This window comes from Notolabrus celidotus, chromosome 19 (genome assembly GCF_009762535.1).
Source record: "Notolabrus celidotus isolate fNotCel1 chromosome 19, fNotCel1.pri, whole genome shotgun sequence".
Classification (NCBI taxonomy): domain Eukaryota; kingdom Metazoa; phylum Chordata; class Actinopteri; order Labriformes; family Labridae; genus Notolabrus; species Notolabrus celidotus.
Window position 1 is genome coordinate 4,279,101 of NC_048290.1, and position 16,666 is coordinate 4,295,766.

Sequence of the window (16,666 nt, forward strand, 5' to 3'; positions counted from 1 at the left end):
GAGACGAGCAGGAGAGCTGCTGCGTTACAATACCATGAAATTCCAAAACACAGGATTTGACCCCTCTCTGCAGAATACATAACAGGGACAAAACAACACTGTGCAACCAACAGTGGGCTGAATCAAATCAGCTCGGAATGAATGAATGAAAAAAAAAATCAGCTTGCTTAAGCTAAAATCCTTGCTTGGGATTAAGCTAAACCAGAGGCTTTATCACATAATCTGTATCAAATTACACAAGGAGACACATTCTGACATACGGGACAACCGAGGGTGTTTGTTGTTTGGAAACAATGGAGGGGAATAAAACCTTAGAGCTGCAGGAGTAATTGTCACTACATGTAGATTTGTCTCTCCTGTAGATGTGTGAGAGGACCAATAAAACACGGCTGGATTAAATCGGAGCCTAATCTTATGCTGGGCTGCGGTGATTCCGAGCAGACGAAGGGTCAGGGTAGGACCTGGCTCGCTCTGTCAGGCTTCAGCAGCTGTTGATGCTGGATTCACCTGTCTGCTGCAGGGGAAACATCAGTCCTCAGACTGAGGACGGCTACAGCGGGGTTTTAATCCATCAGTGCCACCGCGTTGGAGGGTCATCTGGCGGGAGATTACGATCAACCCCGCCACAATAATAAAGCTAAACACTGTGTTCATAAATCAACATGACTCTGAAGCATAACACTCAGTTACAGCCGCTCATGCTTCTTAATTATAGTCTCTATTAAGTCACTCACTATCATCAGAACGTGCTTAATGTGAATATCTGATTAATCCAGACGGACGTTTTATGTGATCAGCAGGAGATGAGAGAGCGCTGCAATAATCCACTGATCTGTGGGTTTATTCTGTCGATTATTAAAGCTACTGCTGTTACACTCACCCGCCGATGGAGTCTGGCAAGTACATGAGCTGGTTCTCATCCACCTTCAGTGCAGTCAGTTTCTTTAGGGAGCCTGCAAGAGGAGGGAAAGAGATGGAGAGAAACAGAGAGAGAGAGTTAGAGGGATGCGGCTCAAGGCTGTTAGTGATTATCACTCACTGTTGCACAACAAAGAGTGATATCCATTACAGAAGTTAATTGGATTGATTTATACAGTCATCAATACAGTAATCAAGCCGGGCTCTACAGCACCGTGCAGCAGGACTCATCTGATTTCATTAGACTGGTCTTTACTCATGGACTATACTGTCCCCCCAAAGGGATGAAGGAAAGTGGGCAAATACTGGACTTTAAATCTGGATTAAACACAAGACACTGAATACACATGTGGATCTAAATTAGTCTAATCAGTCTGAGCGGTCATTAGAGGGACACTAATGTGTTCAAAGTTCAATTTTGCAAACCTAAGGTTAATATCTCAAGTGTGGACATCCAATGTATTCAATTTAAATGTATTATTTGTATGCATATACTGTAAAACTTCCAATTGAAGCCTTTTCCCAATTAAAGGCAGGGTCCCTTTAAGTAGCTTGGTGTGGCTGCATGGTATGACAAATAAAGGCCTGCCTCAATTAGAAGCCTGTAGGCGTTTACTGTTTTTCTGGCAGTCTGTGCAACGAAACGCCTGATTTTTTGTGCCGACACTGGAAGGCCACATGTCATATTTACTGATCACCAAAGCAGGGGGTCCTGAATGCAATCAAGCTTCCAAGTTTGCGTAACAAAAAGCAGCAGGATGACAGTTTTCTATTGATTTTTAAGAGAATGGGAGGAAACATGGCTGAACTTCAACTCATGTCTAAGAAAGATGGTGAAAAGTGGTTGCAGAGTGTCAGGAGGAGGAGGGTTAACGATCAGGTAGAGGGTATAAAGGAGTGTATCCAGTGTGCTAGCATGGCATAGATCGGCGTTACAATCTCCTACATGTTTATCAGGATGAAAGCTGAAGAAATGTAGCCTTTTATTCAGTTAAAACTCACCATTTTCACAATCTGCACTACTATAACATCTCTAAAACAGCTACAGCAGCTCCTTTCTTTCAGCATTTCATACCTTAATATTCATTTTTAAAGTTGGTGCACAACAGGGAGGATGGATCCAGAAATGAACAACGCATTGGCTTGAGTTAAAAGAGACTAAAAAGGTGTTTCATAATAGTTTCATCAAATGAGACGTGTGTGTGTGTGTGTGTGTGTGTGTGTGTGTGTGTGTGTGTGTGTGCGTGTGTTGCTCTATTTACCAATGGAGCCTGGCAGCTGTGTGAGGCCGTTGTTGGACAGCAGGAGGTCCTGCAGACTCTCACACCCGCAGATTTGCTCATCGACCATCTCCAGGTTGTTCTTGGACACATCCAGGTACCCAAGCTGTTTGAGCGTCCCCAGCATCTGGGTGCATAAAAATAGACACATCGAATCAATACACAAAATGCCACTTGTGTGTAATTATCCTCACTGAGCGTGTGCCAATGATCGGGCAGTGGCGTTGGTTAAATATAGAAAGCGCTGGATTAAAGCGACCGCTGAAACATTCTCAGAAGTGTGGTAAAAATATTGAAATGATTAGTCCAATAACAACCTTTACCACAGGAAACAGTTACTGTATTCATACAAACGTCACTGCTCCTAAAGGCCAGGCTGTGATTACAGTTGATGCTATTGAAAAGCTGGCAGCAGAACAAATGCTTTAATTGTGACCCAGTTAGAAACAAGCTGGTCATTTGGATGAAAAATGAATCCCTTGTATCACATTCAGACTATCAAAACATCATTATGAATTAATAATGTTCTAACAAATAATTACTTCACATCTGCATTTTTTGGTAATTGTAACTGGGACATCAGGAAACCAGAAAGTACTTGTTCCTGTAAAACAGTCCAAAGGTGCATTTCGACCAAGAGTTCCTGGGTCTTTTAGCCCCCAGAACTACTTTACCAGGAACTAAAAGGCAAGCAGCAAACTCACTTCAACACGGCTTTAAAATCGTTTTGAACTCAAAAAGCCGTGACAGAGATCGGCCGGTGTTTTGGTTTAAACAGCGACCCTGTTAACTGGAGACTTTCAGCCGGATGCATCCCTCATAAACGTCTTTAGACGATCATTAAATATCTGATGAGGATATTTTGAAATCTTAATAAAAAACTGAACTAGTTTGCATTCCCAGGAACTCCCTCTGTGTTTCAACAGCTGTGTAGACTCCACAAACACTGACACGTTCAGCTGAAGGTCTCCAGTTTACAGGGTCACTTTTAAAACCGGAACACCGGGAGAGACGCATTCACGGTGGGCTGAGAGAAGACTACTGTTACAAGCTGCTAAATCAAGAGAATCACAGCTTCTTCTTTTGAAAAGTACACACACATACAAAAAATATAGAACAAATAAAAACTAATGAAAGAAAGAGAAATCAAGTGAATCACAGATGTGTGTGATGTTATTGTGGACGGAGGGAGGAATAAAAACACTGCGGTTAATCTACCAATCAGACACGTTCAGCATTGAAGGCCCTGCCCTCAGAAAGTCCCGGGACTTTTGAAAGTACTACCCCCCTAGCAGGGCCTTTTAAGGGGGAGATTATGTACCCCTGAACTAAATTTAGACCCTGGGTCCACCGGTTGAAACGCACGTAGTTCCAGGGTAAAGTTCCCCCGGTCAAAAAACGCCTCAACTGTGATCATCAGGGAGAGAAACGTCTCTGATGCTGCTTTTCACAGACCTGAAAGTCTGATGGGAACTGACTGCCGCCCAGTTTGAGTAAGATTGAAGACGACAAGATGATTTAAAATAAGACAGAAGTGATCTTAAGACGACGTTTCAGGCAGCAGCCACAGACTGAGTTAGTGTGTGTGTGCAGCAATGAATTAACGTCATACCCCAGGTAGAAACGTCAGTCTGTTCCCGTCCATCCACAGCTCCTTGATGCCAGTCAGCTGCTCCAGTACCTCAGGCTGTGGATGTACAGAGGAGAAAGGAGGTTAAGTGATAGGGATACACAGCATTTTTGTGACAGGGTGTGTTTGCATGAGTGTGTGCGTGCTAGGCTGAGACAGGGTGATGAGTTTAACTCATAAACAAGATAAAAATGAACCATAAGGCCATTTATTCACTCCACTATCACGTTGTAATAAAAGTACAAATGAGTTCTTTCTTTATAAAGACCAAAAGGGGAACTCTGGTATTTTAAAACCTGAGCCCTGATATTACATTATTTCTGGTCTACATGACTAATGGGCACTAAATCTGAGATGCTCCAGTGGATTGTTTTAGCAGTGAGCACGACACTGCGGGCCAATCCTTCCATTAGAGTGTCTTTTTTTTGTTTTTTGAAATGAGAGCATCATGATGTTATTGAATACATCTATCAACATCGAGACAAGGAACCCTTACTCATTCTTAGGTGGGGTTCAGATGTTTAAGCCATCAAACATCTGTAAAATTAGGGCCAATGTTTTTAAAAGAAGAGAAGAAAATAGAGCTTTTTTCCTCATGTTTCAAAAAATGTATGTATAAGGAAATGGGACAGATTAAGGACAGAGGAGGTGAGGTCACCACCAGAAAGGTAGGAAGCCACGGGCATCAGCAGACTGACAGATACTCACCACTTCAGTGAACTCATTACTCCCCAGGTCCAGCCTCTCCAGCTGCGTGAGCTTATGCATGCTCCTGCAGACACACAGAAACAGGCAGGGTGTGAGATCTTTAAAAATCAACAGGGAAATCACATCACTCCCCTAAGACCCGTGTCACACCAGTTCAATGTTTTCACAAGTGGAGAGAGTGTCACTAGAACCGATCCCTTTTTGTGAAGACAGAAGGGACAGTAAGGATTATCGGCAATGTGGGCCATGTGCTCGGAAACACAAGCCGGGGAAAGAAGATTTACCGTCAATGCTGATGTGAAATATTGGACAGTAGACATTCTCTGACTTCACTCCCTCAGCTCGGTTATTTTACAAGCAAATAAATACCTTTGAGCTCTCAGGCGTGACAGAAATATGCTTTAAATAATGGAAAATGGATGACGTATGCTCGCTCTAAGCCCTTGCTTGAGAGTTTTCTCCCCCACATTCAGGTCACGGTTTCACATTCTGAGATGTAAAGTAAACAAGCAGATATAATCCAGGACTATTGAACTGTTTAAAAGGCTTATATTTAACTGATCACCAGTTACCGGAGAGAGGCTTATTTCATACGCTGAGTAGAAAACGTGGGTTTGCTTCAGTCTCCAGTTTGTAGAAATCAGCTGAGAGACTATTTATCCTCCAAACGATGCAGTAGGTACACAACGAAAGAAATATAGGCTGACATCTGAAACTGAAAAACTCAAAGCACAAGTCAAGAAGACCCCCATTTGATTTATTCCCTTACTTTTAGGAAGGTAAAAGAGCATACCAGGCTTTAAACCTTACAAATAAGAATCAAAATGACACTTTGTAGAACAGATTTTGTAGAAACTGGATAAAATATTGTGTAGAGCTGCCGCCGTCCTTGTCCACAGCCTTGTCACTTCCCGTCTGGACTACTGCAACTCTCTCCTCTTCGGCCTCCCTCACAAATCCCTCCATAAACTCCAACTGGTCCAGAATTCAGCTGCCCGTATCATTACCCGAACCCCCTCCATCCACCACATCACTCCTGTCCTCCAACAGCTCCACTGGCTCCCTGTTCAGTTCCGTATTCAGTTCAAAGTCCTTCTGTTAACATTCAAGACCATCCACAATCTCGCCCATGATGGATTAAGGTGGGGTCAGACTGAGTCTTACCCTGTCTTGAAGTTGGGTCTCTGTTCATAATTTGACATAGAGTGGTCTAGACCTCCTATGTTTGTAAAAGCGTCTTGAGATAACGTTTGTTGTGATTTGGCGCTATACAAATAAAGATTGATTGATTAAAGTGAACTCTTATACTTTCATGTAGCGCTCCTGCCCTTCGTAGAGGCTGCATCACACGCTCCTTTACACTGACTTTAAACCCACACACACACACATGCTGTAAAGAGGTCAAAATATCAAGAAGTAGAGCTTTAGATCTACAGGAGTTATTTACACACAGGTCATTCACTGTTCTTTCCATCGTCTGAGTTTGACGGATTAAAGGGCATTCCGCTAAACTGTTCACAAAGCACTTGGTGGATTAACGGTTCAAATTGTAGAACTCAGGCAGAATATGCATACTGAATGATTGTATTTGTTCCAGCAGGCCTAACAGTGAACACTGACACCTTCACCTAACACTTATAATGGATTATTGACAAGTGAAAGGAGCATAAAGTCTCTCCTTATATGGGCGTACGTTCACACACTTATATATATAGATATTCATTAAAGCCTCAACTGTCCTTTAGCTTAACTTCTCTAATCCCACAAACGCTCATAAACTCGGCAGACCGCCTCGTAAATCTCCGTTTCTCTTTTTAAACAGCGGTGAAGATGTTTGGATGAGAAGTTTCTTAAGAGGGGATCAAAAGTTCAACTAAATATGACTTCAAGTCAAAGTAACGGAGAGAGACAGTGAGTGTAGATGAAATGGAGACGTACAGAGTTGTGTTTGGGAACAGAAACGATGATCCTCTCGCAGCGGGCATGAACTCTCCGAACACGGGGAGGAGTGAGACTGAGCAGAGGAGTGGAAAGAAGAGGCCCCACCGACACTTCAGTGGAGTCTGTTTTGTTTTCTCGCTGCTCCTCATAAAAGGAGAATGTAAGACACGCGGCACAAATTACAGATATGATTTAAGCCCTTTAGTGTTTTTAAGTGCTCGCTGCAATGTGAAAACTATTATGTAGATGTTCTTGATCGGCGGCCAACTTTGTCACATTCTTACCTCAAAGTTGGCAAGAACACCAGCGACCCCCGTGTGAGCTGAAGGGGGTAAGTAAGAATGAGGCGCGCTGGCTCGTCTACAGAGCGAGTTCACACTTTGCCTTTTGACCCCGAGGAGAGAGGAACGCAGCATCCTTCTTTAAAAGTACAGACTAACGTTAGGGTTCATGCATGGGCTCCGTGTGTGAGAGAAAAGAGGCAGCACTTTGTACGTGGGAGCCCTGAAAAGACTTCTGCAGCGCCCCTCTGTGCACGCACACATTTGTTTACATCTCTGAAATGCTTGTGTGTTACTCTGGCAACGTTCCCAGTCATTAGTCCCTTTCTTTGTTAGAGCTCCAGCTTTTAACGGGTCTGGCCTCTGTCACATAAACACAGCGGGAGGAGAGGAGAGGATCTGCTCAGAGCTGCGGCACAGGCCTGTCTGTCAGTCAGACAGAAATAAGAAAAGGAGAGCGAGTGATAACAGACACTCCGCCAGAGGGAGGAAGGACAAAAAAGGCAAAGAGGGATGCAGCTTTTTGCTGAGAAAAATGGGAAGGACAAAAAACAAAAAAAGGTGCAGCAAGCGATGCATGAGAGAGAGGACGGAAACAGAAAGGAACTTCTCTCACAATCACCTGGAGCTTTCTCAAATATTTGTGGGACGTTTTTGTCTCCCAGTGGTTCTCCTCTGATGGTGAAATAACCCTCAGCGCTGTCTCGGCGGAGGATTATAAAACCTGCCACAGCAAGCAGCCAAAGAAAGGGGGCTCTTATGTAACACCATGGAATTTAATACTACAGTTAGAGGGGTGGGGAGGGGATGTTCGGTGAAAAAAAAAGAGGCAGATTGGAGGACATAGCAGAGACACTGCAGGGGTTTTTTGAGAGGGGAAGATAAAGAGGAAGTGTGAGTGAAAATCTAGACCTGCACGCTAAAACTCAACAATTTATCATTAACTGAGAGGAGGAGGACTGAGGATGGGCTTTTAGAGGAGAAATTCACCTGATTACCAGCAATCAGTCAATACAGACTCTTCTTTCTTTGTGTACTGTGCATCATTGTTGCAAACGTTTCAAGACGAGTGGTTCCTTTTAAAATAACTTGACCTGATTATTTGTAATCAACCAGCTCAAGTCTGTTCAGCTCCTCTCTGTACATGTTCTGCAAGCGGTGATGGGAGTTGTTCTAAACCAATAGGTGAAGCGTAATTTGCTGGACAAACTATGTTCTTAAATTATTTCAGAAATGGTTTATACTTTGTTAGCATAGCGGTTTAGGCGTGTGCCCAACATACAGAGGCTATAGTCCTCGTCGCAGCGGTTGCAGGTTCAAGTCACGGCCTCAACCGCTTGCTGCATATCTTCCCCCACTCTCTGCTACCCACATTTCCTGTTTCTCTTCAGCTGTAAGCAAAAATGCCCAAAAATATGAGAAAAAAAAAAAAGTTTGAGATTCAGAAATTTAAGTTAAAGTATTGTTTTTGCAAAGTGTTTCATGTGCCCACACGGATCTATTCAATACCAATATGTCCCACATACCCTAACATAGTCTGTCAAATCACTGTGTACACAGCAACACAGGGGCAGAAACTGTGGTAGGCTGTAAACTATGCAAAGTCTCAAATGACCCAAAATCAGAAAGCTGTCTATAATCATGGAGAAAGATGACAGTCGCAAAAGGTAGTGCAACTCAGTTTGCTGCTGAAATGAGCTCTAAAAACTCTTCTTTCTGATTTCATCACTGAATAATAGCAGGGCACACACTTATACTCCCCTTACTGAGAGGAAATCTAACACAGGACTTCCACCAGATCCGTGTCTGATCCGTTGCGGTCCTGCTCCGTGCTCTCTTGTCCGTCAACACATACCGGTTGCGATTTCAGAATGCAGCACGGAGCAGGACCGCCGGACAGCTGGAGTCATGTGACCGAGGTTTTCCTGCGGTAATCACTGAATCAAGTATTATCTGACTCCTCTCCTCATCCATGTTGTCTTTCTGGTCCTCTGAAAACCTCTGACCTGTTGACTCCAGGCCATAGTTCAGTGAAATGCGATCTGGTGATAACACAGAGTGTTTTATTCTGAAATTAACTGGATGTTTTCATTTTGGTGCCTGACTTCCTGTCCCGCTCCATCTGCTCTGTTGGAATTGATGCGTTGTGCTCCGGCATCCGGCAAAAATAGAAGTCTTGCGTATCTGATCCGTTGCGTTCCGACTTGCTGGATCAGAGATGCAACCGGAACACAACAGAGTGGATCCAGTGGAAGTTAACACATTGACTAGAATAGAAACCTATAAGGTCTGGTGCCGTGACAGATCGAAGACAGATCGAAGACAGACCGGACACGGATGTGGTGGAATTTGGCCGTAAGGTATAAAGAAGGAGAAAGGCAATAAAGAGCTATTACGAAGGTAAACATGAGACTTATATGAGTATATAAAGAAGTTCAGAGCGGATCTGAAGTGAGAAGAAGGAGCATAAGAGTCAATTCTCTGGATTGGGTGCAATAAAATTGGACCATCTAGCTGTTGTCAGAAACATTAGTGATACAGCAGAGTGCATTAAAGACCAGATTACATTTCTACGTTTCATTTGGGAAACCATAAAAAGCAAAAACAACTTACTTTGGCAACATCTTTAACTGGTTCTCCCTCAGCTCCAAGATCTGTAGTTTAGTCAACCTGCAACAAAGTAAAAGTCAACATCATAATGAGTGAGAGCAAACAACCAGGTTTAATATTTGAACTACTGTCCAACAGGTGATCTTCATATCGCAGTATCCTCTATTTATTCACTGTAATTGTGAGCTGACACCCTGTGTTTGTCTTACTTGCACATGATAATGATTCTTCAGTACCTCTGAGAAAAGGGAACCTTCATTACCCTCTGCCCTACACTCAGCTATAATTTCCTCTGATGGTTTCCTCTGCTCTGTTTTTCAGCTTCAGACCAGCTGCATCACACGTGCACTCCGTGGTCATTTCATTTCTAAGAACACAGCATCATCTCTGTAGCGCTGAAGTAGGGGGACCATAAAGGAAGTAGTGTGAGGACAGATGCCTATGGGCCGAATAAGTGCGTCAAATGTTCGGCGTCATAAGGAAGCTCGGCAGCACGAGTTGTTTAAAACATTGAACAATGAGAGCATCACTGATCCGGCTGGTTTCAAGAGACCGGTTGCTCTTGGCGTGTAAGAAAAGAAACCATGAAAAATTGAGCATATCAAAACAAGGAGATAAATAAATGAGGCACATAATAGAGCATTACATTCTTTAACATTTAAAGGCCTTATAAACTTGTACAGAAAGAAATAGTGCTTTGGAGCCATACTTCTGGTGATAACATGACAAAGATGAATCCAATAACACTCTTTCTTTGGCTCTACTTTGGTCTCAACAAACTCCTAGGGGAATTATCTATCTCTTTAGCAGCTACATGTCTCAGGACGGCCACACACTCATCAATTTAAGGCCTGATTTAAGCCCCTATTTGCCACAACTACCACAAACCTTAAGTGTGTGGTCGAGCGGTCTTCTGCAATCGTCTCGGATTGAAATGTTAAGAGTTAGTTGGAACTGTCCTCGTGTGTGGTCTCCAATCGGTCAGGATTTAAAAGCGGTCTTGTGTGTGGCCAGTCACTCGGTTGAGCAGATACTCCCATTACTGTCTCTTCATTCCTTTTTTTTAATTTAAAGGTGACATATCACCCTTTTTTCATCAATATATATTGGTCTAAGAGGTCCACAAAACATGTCTTTAAAGTTTATGCTCAAAAAAACACTTTGAAATCAGATTTTGGTCTGCCTGAAAAGCCCTCTTCTTCAGTCCTCCTCAGAACACTGTTTTCTCTCTGACCACGCCCCCTCAGGAAGTGGATGTGCCTCGGCTCTCCAGCACGTTGATCTAATTTTTACATGTTGGCTGAATATACACGGCTGCTCAGAGATCACGTTACTTCAACCCTCTGAAGCTGATCCAGAATCTGATCCTGACGGAGAGGCGCCTGCAGCAGGACCTTTCTGAAGGATTGGTCACAGATTTAGTGTTTCTTGTGGTTTTATTTGTCAGTATGTCGACGTGTGTCTTGGTACACAGCTACGAACATGTAGCTATGTGGCTATGCTAACTAGCGCTAGCACTTATCCATGATAAATAAAAATCATCCACTAGATCTTCAAATCTGCAGACGTGGGGAGTAAAACCGACCTCTACCAGAAAGGCAGCAGGACCTTTCTGAAGGATTGGTCACAGATTCAGTGTTTCTTGTTGTTTTATTTATCAGTATGTTGACGTGTGTCTTGGTACACAGCTACAGCTACGACATGTAGCTATGTAGATATGCTAACTAGCGCTAGCACTTATCCATGATAAATAAAAATCATCCACTAGATCTTCAAATCTGCAGACGTGGGGAGTAAAACCGACCTTTGTGTTTATTAAGACAGCCTACAACTAGCATGCCTAGCAGGTAGAGAACCATTAAAAAGTCCATTTTGCATGATATGTCACCTTTAAAGTTATACTGTTGGGATTTTACACCTTTATTTAAAGAGGGGAGGACAGTGGATGGAGAGAGAGTGGAGGAATTACATCCAACCCTGGTCACCCGACTTATCCATTAAGCTGAATCTGTGCCTCAACTGCGTCTTTCTGATGAGCTGAATGTGTTGAGTACAACCCCAGAGCATTTTCCTACTAAGGATGCTAGGGCTGTGCAATATGAGTTACAATGCTCAATCAAAAATATTGATTAAAGCAGCTGTAAAATCTGCTGCTTTAAAATAATGAATACAATACAAATTACAGTCTGCTCCTTTAATTTAACACATCATTAGCTGTGTATCCATCCTGCCATAGACACTGCTGTATTCCCCCTCTACTAACATTTATTCTAAGTATGGGTTTAGTCATGTTACCAAACAGAAAGCAACTTTATTTGTTCAAAAGCTGCATCACTGATGTTATATAACAGAGATCTTGTCAGTATGTTACAGTGAGAGGAAATCCCCCTTCCTGATCTTACCTTTTCAAGCCGTGTTTCAAATGTGCAGTATATTTTGTGCAATGCTTTCACTACATTTTAATGTTTTGGGGCATGATTTCATATGTTTTAATAAAATGCATACAGCATGATTCATAATCAGATAAACCCTGTGCTGTTGGAGCAATGTCCACTTCTGCAAGTGGCTTCCCACCAAATATTCACTTAGAGTCACGGTCAGCGGCTTCAGTGCACACTTTGTACAGTTTGTAAGAAACATTTTAACACTGATCCAAAGCAGAGGGGAACACACTGACCTGCCAAAGCTGGCTGGTAGAAACTCGAGGAAGGCATCATTCAGGTAGAGCTGCGTCAGACTCAGGAGCTGGGTGAAGCCTTCTGGGAGCCTGCGAACACATCGATCAATCAAATTAGACATTATATACAGCTCTGGAAAAAATTAAGAGACCACTGCAAAATTAACAGTTGCTCTGATTTTATTATTTATAGGTATGTGTCTGAGTAAAATGAACATTACTGACAACATTTCTCCCAAATTCTAAATGAAAATATTGTCATTTAGAGCATTTATTTGCAGAAAATGACAGATGGTCAAAATAACAAAAAAGATGCAGTGTTTTCAGACGTCAAATAATGCAAAGAAAACAAGTTCATATTCATTTTTAAACAACACAATACTAATGTTTTAACGTAGGAAGAGTTCAGAAATCAACATTTGGTGGAATAACCCTGATTTTTAATCCCAGCTTTCATGCGTCTTGGCATGCTCTCCACCAGTCTTTCACATTGCTGTTGGGTGACTTTATGCCACTCCTGGCGCAAAAATTCAAGCAGCTCAGCTTTGTTTGATGGTTTATGACCCTCCATCTTCCTCTTGATCACATTCCAGAGGTTTTCAATGGGGTTCAGGTCTGGAGATTGGGCCGGCCATGACAGGGTCTTGATCGGGTGGTCCTTCATCCACACCTTGATTGACCTAGCTGTGTGGCATGGAGCATTGTCCTGCTGGAAAAACCAATCCTCAGAGTTGGGGAACATTTTCAGAGCAGAAGGAAAGCAGAACGCATCTGCCCGATTCCAGTCTTGCTGAAGCACCCCCAGATCATCACCGATCCTCCACCAAATTTCACAGTGGGTGCGAGACACTGTGGCTTGTAGGCCTCTTCAGGTCTCCGTCTAACCATTAGACGACCAGGTGTTGGGTAAAGCTGAAAATTGGACTCATCAGAGAAGATGACCTTACTCCAGTCCTCTATGGTCCAATCCTTATGGTCTTTTGTAAACCCCAGCCTGGCTCTCCTCTGCTTCTCATTGATGAAGGGCTTTTTTCTTGCTTTACACGACTTGAGCCCTGCCCCTAGGAGCCTGTTTCGAACCGTTCTTGCCGTGCACTTCACCCCAGCTGCCATTTGCCATTCTTTTTGTAGGTCACTTGATGTCATCCTCACGGTTGTTGAGTGACATTCGAATGAGTTGACGGTCATCCCGGTCAGTGGAGAGTCGTTTTCGCCCTCTGCCGGTCTGTAGCTTTGTTGTCCCCAATGTCTGCTGCTTGACCTTGTTCTTATGAACAGCCGTCTTAGACATTCTAAGGATGGAAGCAACCTGACGCTCACTGTATCCCTCTGCCAGTAAAGCCAGAATTGAACCCTTCTTTTCCTCAGTCAAAACTTTTCTTTTCAACTCTTTTGGCATGGTAAATAGTTATTTTTTTGATTCCAATTACTTTAGAGGTACTACTAGCACTGTTTTTGCCATCCAGCTGGTCCTATTGCAAGAGAATAGTGATGACCTCAGCAGTGGTTTTTATACTTTTGCTCGTTAAATAAGATTTGTTTCAGGTTATCACCTAATCAGTACCTCATTAAGTAGAATGAGGTGTGCTTGTGTTGGAATTCAACATACACTGGAATGGAATGGCTGTCATACATGTAGAGATGCTGATTTCAGAAAAATGTGCAGTGGTCTCTTAATTTTTTCCAGAGCTGTATGTGTGCAGGGGATGCAACTCTCAAACTAAAGCACAGACATGTTAAAAAATAATGGAAACAACCTGCAACACTGGATTAAAATGAGGTTTATTTATGTTGAAAATGAAGGTGGGCGGTACTCACTTGGAAATGGGGTTCACGCTCGCTTCTACAACCGCTAGGACTTTGCAATTCTTGATATTTTCAGGAAACTCCTGGATACCTGAAGAGAAAATGATGACAGGAAAAAGTGTAAGGCTCCTTTAACTGACTTTTTAACTGCTAACACAACAAATGACCCCAGAAGATGAGGCATAATGAAGCCATCTTGATTATGCTCTGCAGGAGAAGCTGTGTGAATGTTAAACAGGTGCAAGCAGAAAGACTCTGCAGCACCTTCCCTTTCTTCAACACCACACACGAGAGCGCCTGAGGTGACATAATCAAGAAGAGCCAAAGAGAAGAAGATGAAATACTGAGAGATAAAAAAAAGTTCTCATGATGTTTTCATTGTGTGATCGCTGCATGAATGAGATGTCGCAGAGTCTTGAGGTTTTATTTCCACCCACTTTGTTTTGTGTCCACAACACTTAAAGTGGAGTGCTTTGTAAGGGAAGATAAGCTTCTTTTAATGTCAGCAGGGCACATGCAGCTCTGGATCATGACAACACAACATCATCCTTCAACATTGGTTTAATCCAGGCCGTCTGCACGCTCATCCATTTATATTAGATCTACCTTTTAACCTTCTTTTTCTCCTCCGTGAAAGGGTTTCGCTGAGCATGCACGCTCCTTTTCTGTTCTGCTTAGCTTCAAGGTTGCACAGTGATCATCAAGTACCTGATGCCGCTAGCTGCAGTGTTACCACTTTCTCGATGATCTCAACATTAAATACTGCTCAACCTTATGTAAAAAAAAAAGCAACAGGAGCATGTTTTCACAATAGCAGAGCCACCTGAGTGATCGCTCACGCATCTGGGCATCATAACAGAGACCTGTCAGACACCTTGCAGCTGGTTTTTGTTCTAAATGTCAGCCGGGGACAACACTGACAGCGGAAAGTTCTCATCAAACAGGCAGAAATTGAAAGGACTTCCAGTACAAAGCTCTCTCCAACACATTGAACAGTGCAAATGTTTATCTTCAAAGAAGGTAAATGTCACACTTTGACAACTGCTGTCACTTTCCCTCTCAGTGAAACCATCGACGAGGCACTCTGAGCTGAATCACCTTGTGCAGATGTTTCCTCAGTTTGTGTCGGAGACATACGTGATGCTCAAAGTGACCTTTGAGGTCTGCAAAGTGAAACCAACGCTGAAGAACTTGTTTTTCTTTTTTAACGGCCATTCAGAGAAGTCTATCATAAGTAAGCCTTTAAAAAACATGTATTTAACACATTATTAATAACTTCAGTGGACAGTTTAAGTCTTAATCAATACAACATGACGTCCTTTTTGTAAGTTATGGTCTAATTTAAAGAAATAAACAATAAAAAAGGCTTATTCTTAAGTATTTTGCATACTTCTGTAATTCTTTGTGTTTGTTTCTCAAATGACTGATGTGGTTTGGTGTTGTAAGATTGTTGCTGGTCATCCCTCTTGTCAAAAGGTCACTGGAACATGTCCTATAAAGTGCATGCAACTGATCTTTCTCAGAGGTGGTGTAATACTCTCAGTCTGATTTATTTTCTTGGTCAAATGTGAAAGAAAATGTTGGCAGAGTTCATCCAACAGATGAATAATCAACCTTTAAGTGATGCGATAAACATAAGTAGCAATTTAATAGGGATAAACATCGGCTACTGGCATCTACAATCAATAGATTGAATCGATTACTTTGTATTTTTGGTTCCTCTGTGGGCTCTCATACTTCACACCCTCCCCTCTTGTTTCCTTTCTGCAGAGACACACGTAACAACAACAGAGCTGCCAGCATTAATGAAGCGTTTGTTCCAAAATAAGGCACAGTGACACAGTATTGGCGGTCGTTTGGAACCGGTTTGGTTCTGCGGTGTCAGATCTTGAATGAACCACAGACTGCTGCAAAGTTTGTTCAAGGTCTGTTGCAGCTAATGGAGGCAGTATGACCGATTGATGTCGATACCTTAAACAGAGGCATGCAGCCGAGTGGGAGACGTGTGTCCCAATCCTGAATGCACAAACACCTGCTACAATACAGCCAACATAAGTCATTTTCCTATAGCATTGCATATGACAAGAGAGAGACACAGTGGAAACTAACTTCTGATGCAGCCACGCAGCACAGCGCTAATAATTTAGTGCCCATATAAACAGTGGAAAGCCTGAGTTTATCTACATGCTTATTAGTATTGACTCCAGGTAGGTGCTACCCAGCTGCAAGTATTTAGCTGAAGTTGTCCTGCCTCATACGTAAAACTCAAGGCTGGTTTAGACTTCTGCGGACGTGAGCACCACATACTTGTGCTTGAGGGTAGTGCGGTCTCTCTGATAGCCGGTCGCCTCCTTCCAGCCCCGCTACGATCTCTGTTTACTTTTCCACAGCGATTCAGAGTATGCTATGTTCATCTACAGCTGATACATGTTGCTGTTTATCATGCAGACATGATTACATGAAGAATAGAGAGGAGGAGATGAAATACACGGCTGATGAGAGGGGATCTATTCTATGCATAGTTGCATTTTGGAGGAGGTGCATGTCCGCAACGTGTGTAGGCCTCTGCGTAGGCTACGCCGTCGTTTTGACGCAGAAGTATAAAACAGGCTTGAGGCTAATCCAAAAACAGGCTAAGAGGTAGAGTTGAAACCTCAGTGTAGTCAAATCAGCCACTCTTAATTTGTGCCTAACTCTCAGCCTTAATATAACCAAAACACACAAGTTGTATGGAATTCACCGCCTGCATAGTTGTCACTAAATATATAAGATGTGATGTGAAATATATTTTTTGTACCAGGCTGTAAATATGTTT

General features: G+C 42.7%; 1 protein-coding gene across 3 annotated transcripts in view; it reads right to left on the reverse strand.

Annotated features, from left to right (window-relative positions):
- The window catches only part of erbin (erbb2 interacting protein), a 102,395-nt gene that overhangs the window by 32,467 nt on the left and 53,262 nt on the right, over nt 1-16,666 (reverse strand). For all 3 annotated transcript variants that reach the window (XM_034709240.1, XM_034709239.1, XM_034709238.1), the window contains exons 5-11: nt 13,864-13,942; nt 12,046-12,135; nt 9,372-9,428; nt 4,537-4,600; nt 3,811-3,885; nt 2,181-2,325; nt 881-953 (exon numbers count right to left, since the gene is read on the reverse strand). In XM_034709240.1, the coding sequence (XP_034565131.1) occupies nt 881-953; nt 2,181-2,325; nt 3,811-3,885; nt 4,537-4,600; nt 9,372-9,428; nt 12,046-12,135; nt 13,864-13,942 (583 nt within the window). The remainder of the gene's footprint in view (nt 1-880; nt 954-2,180; nt 2,326-3,810; nt 3,886-4,536; nt 4,601-9,371; nt 9,429-12,045; nt 12,136-13,863; nt 13,943-16,666) is intronic.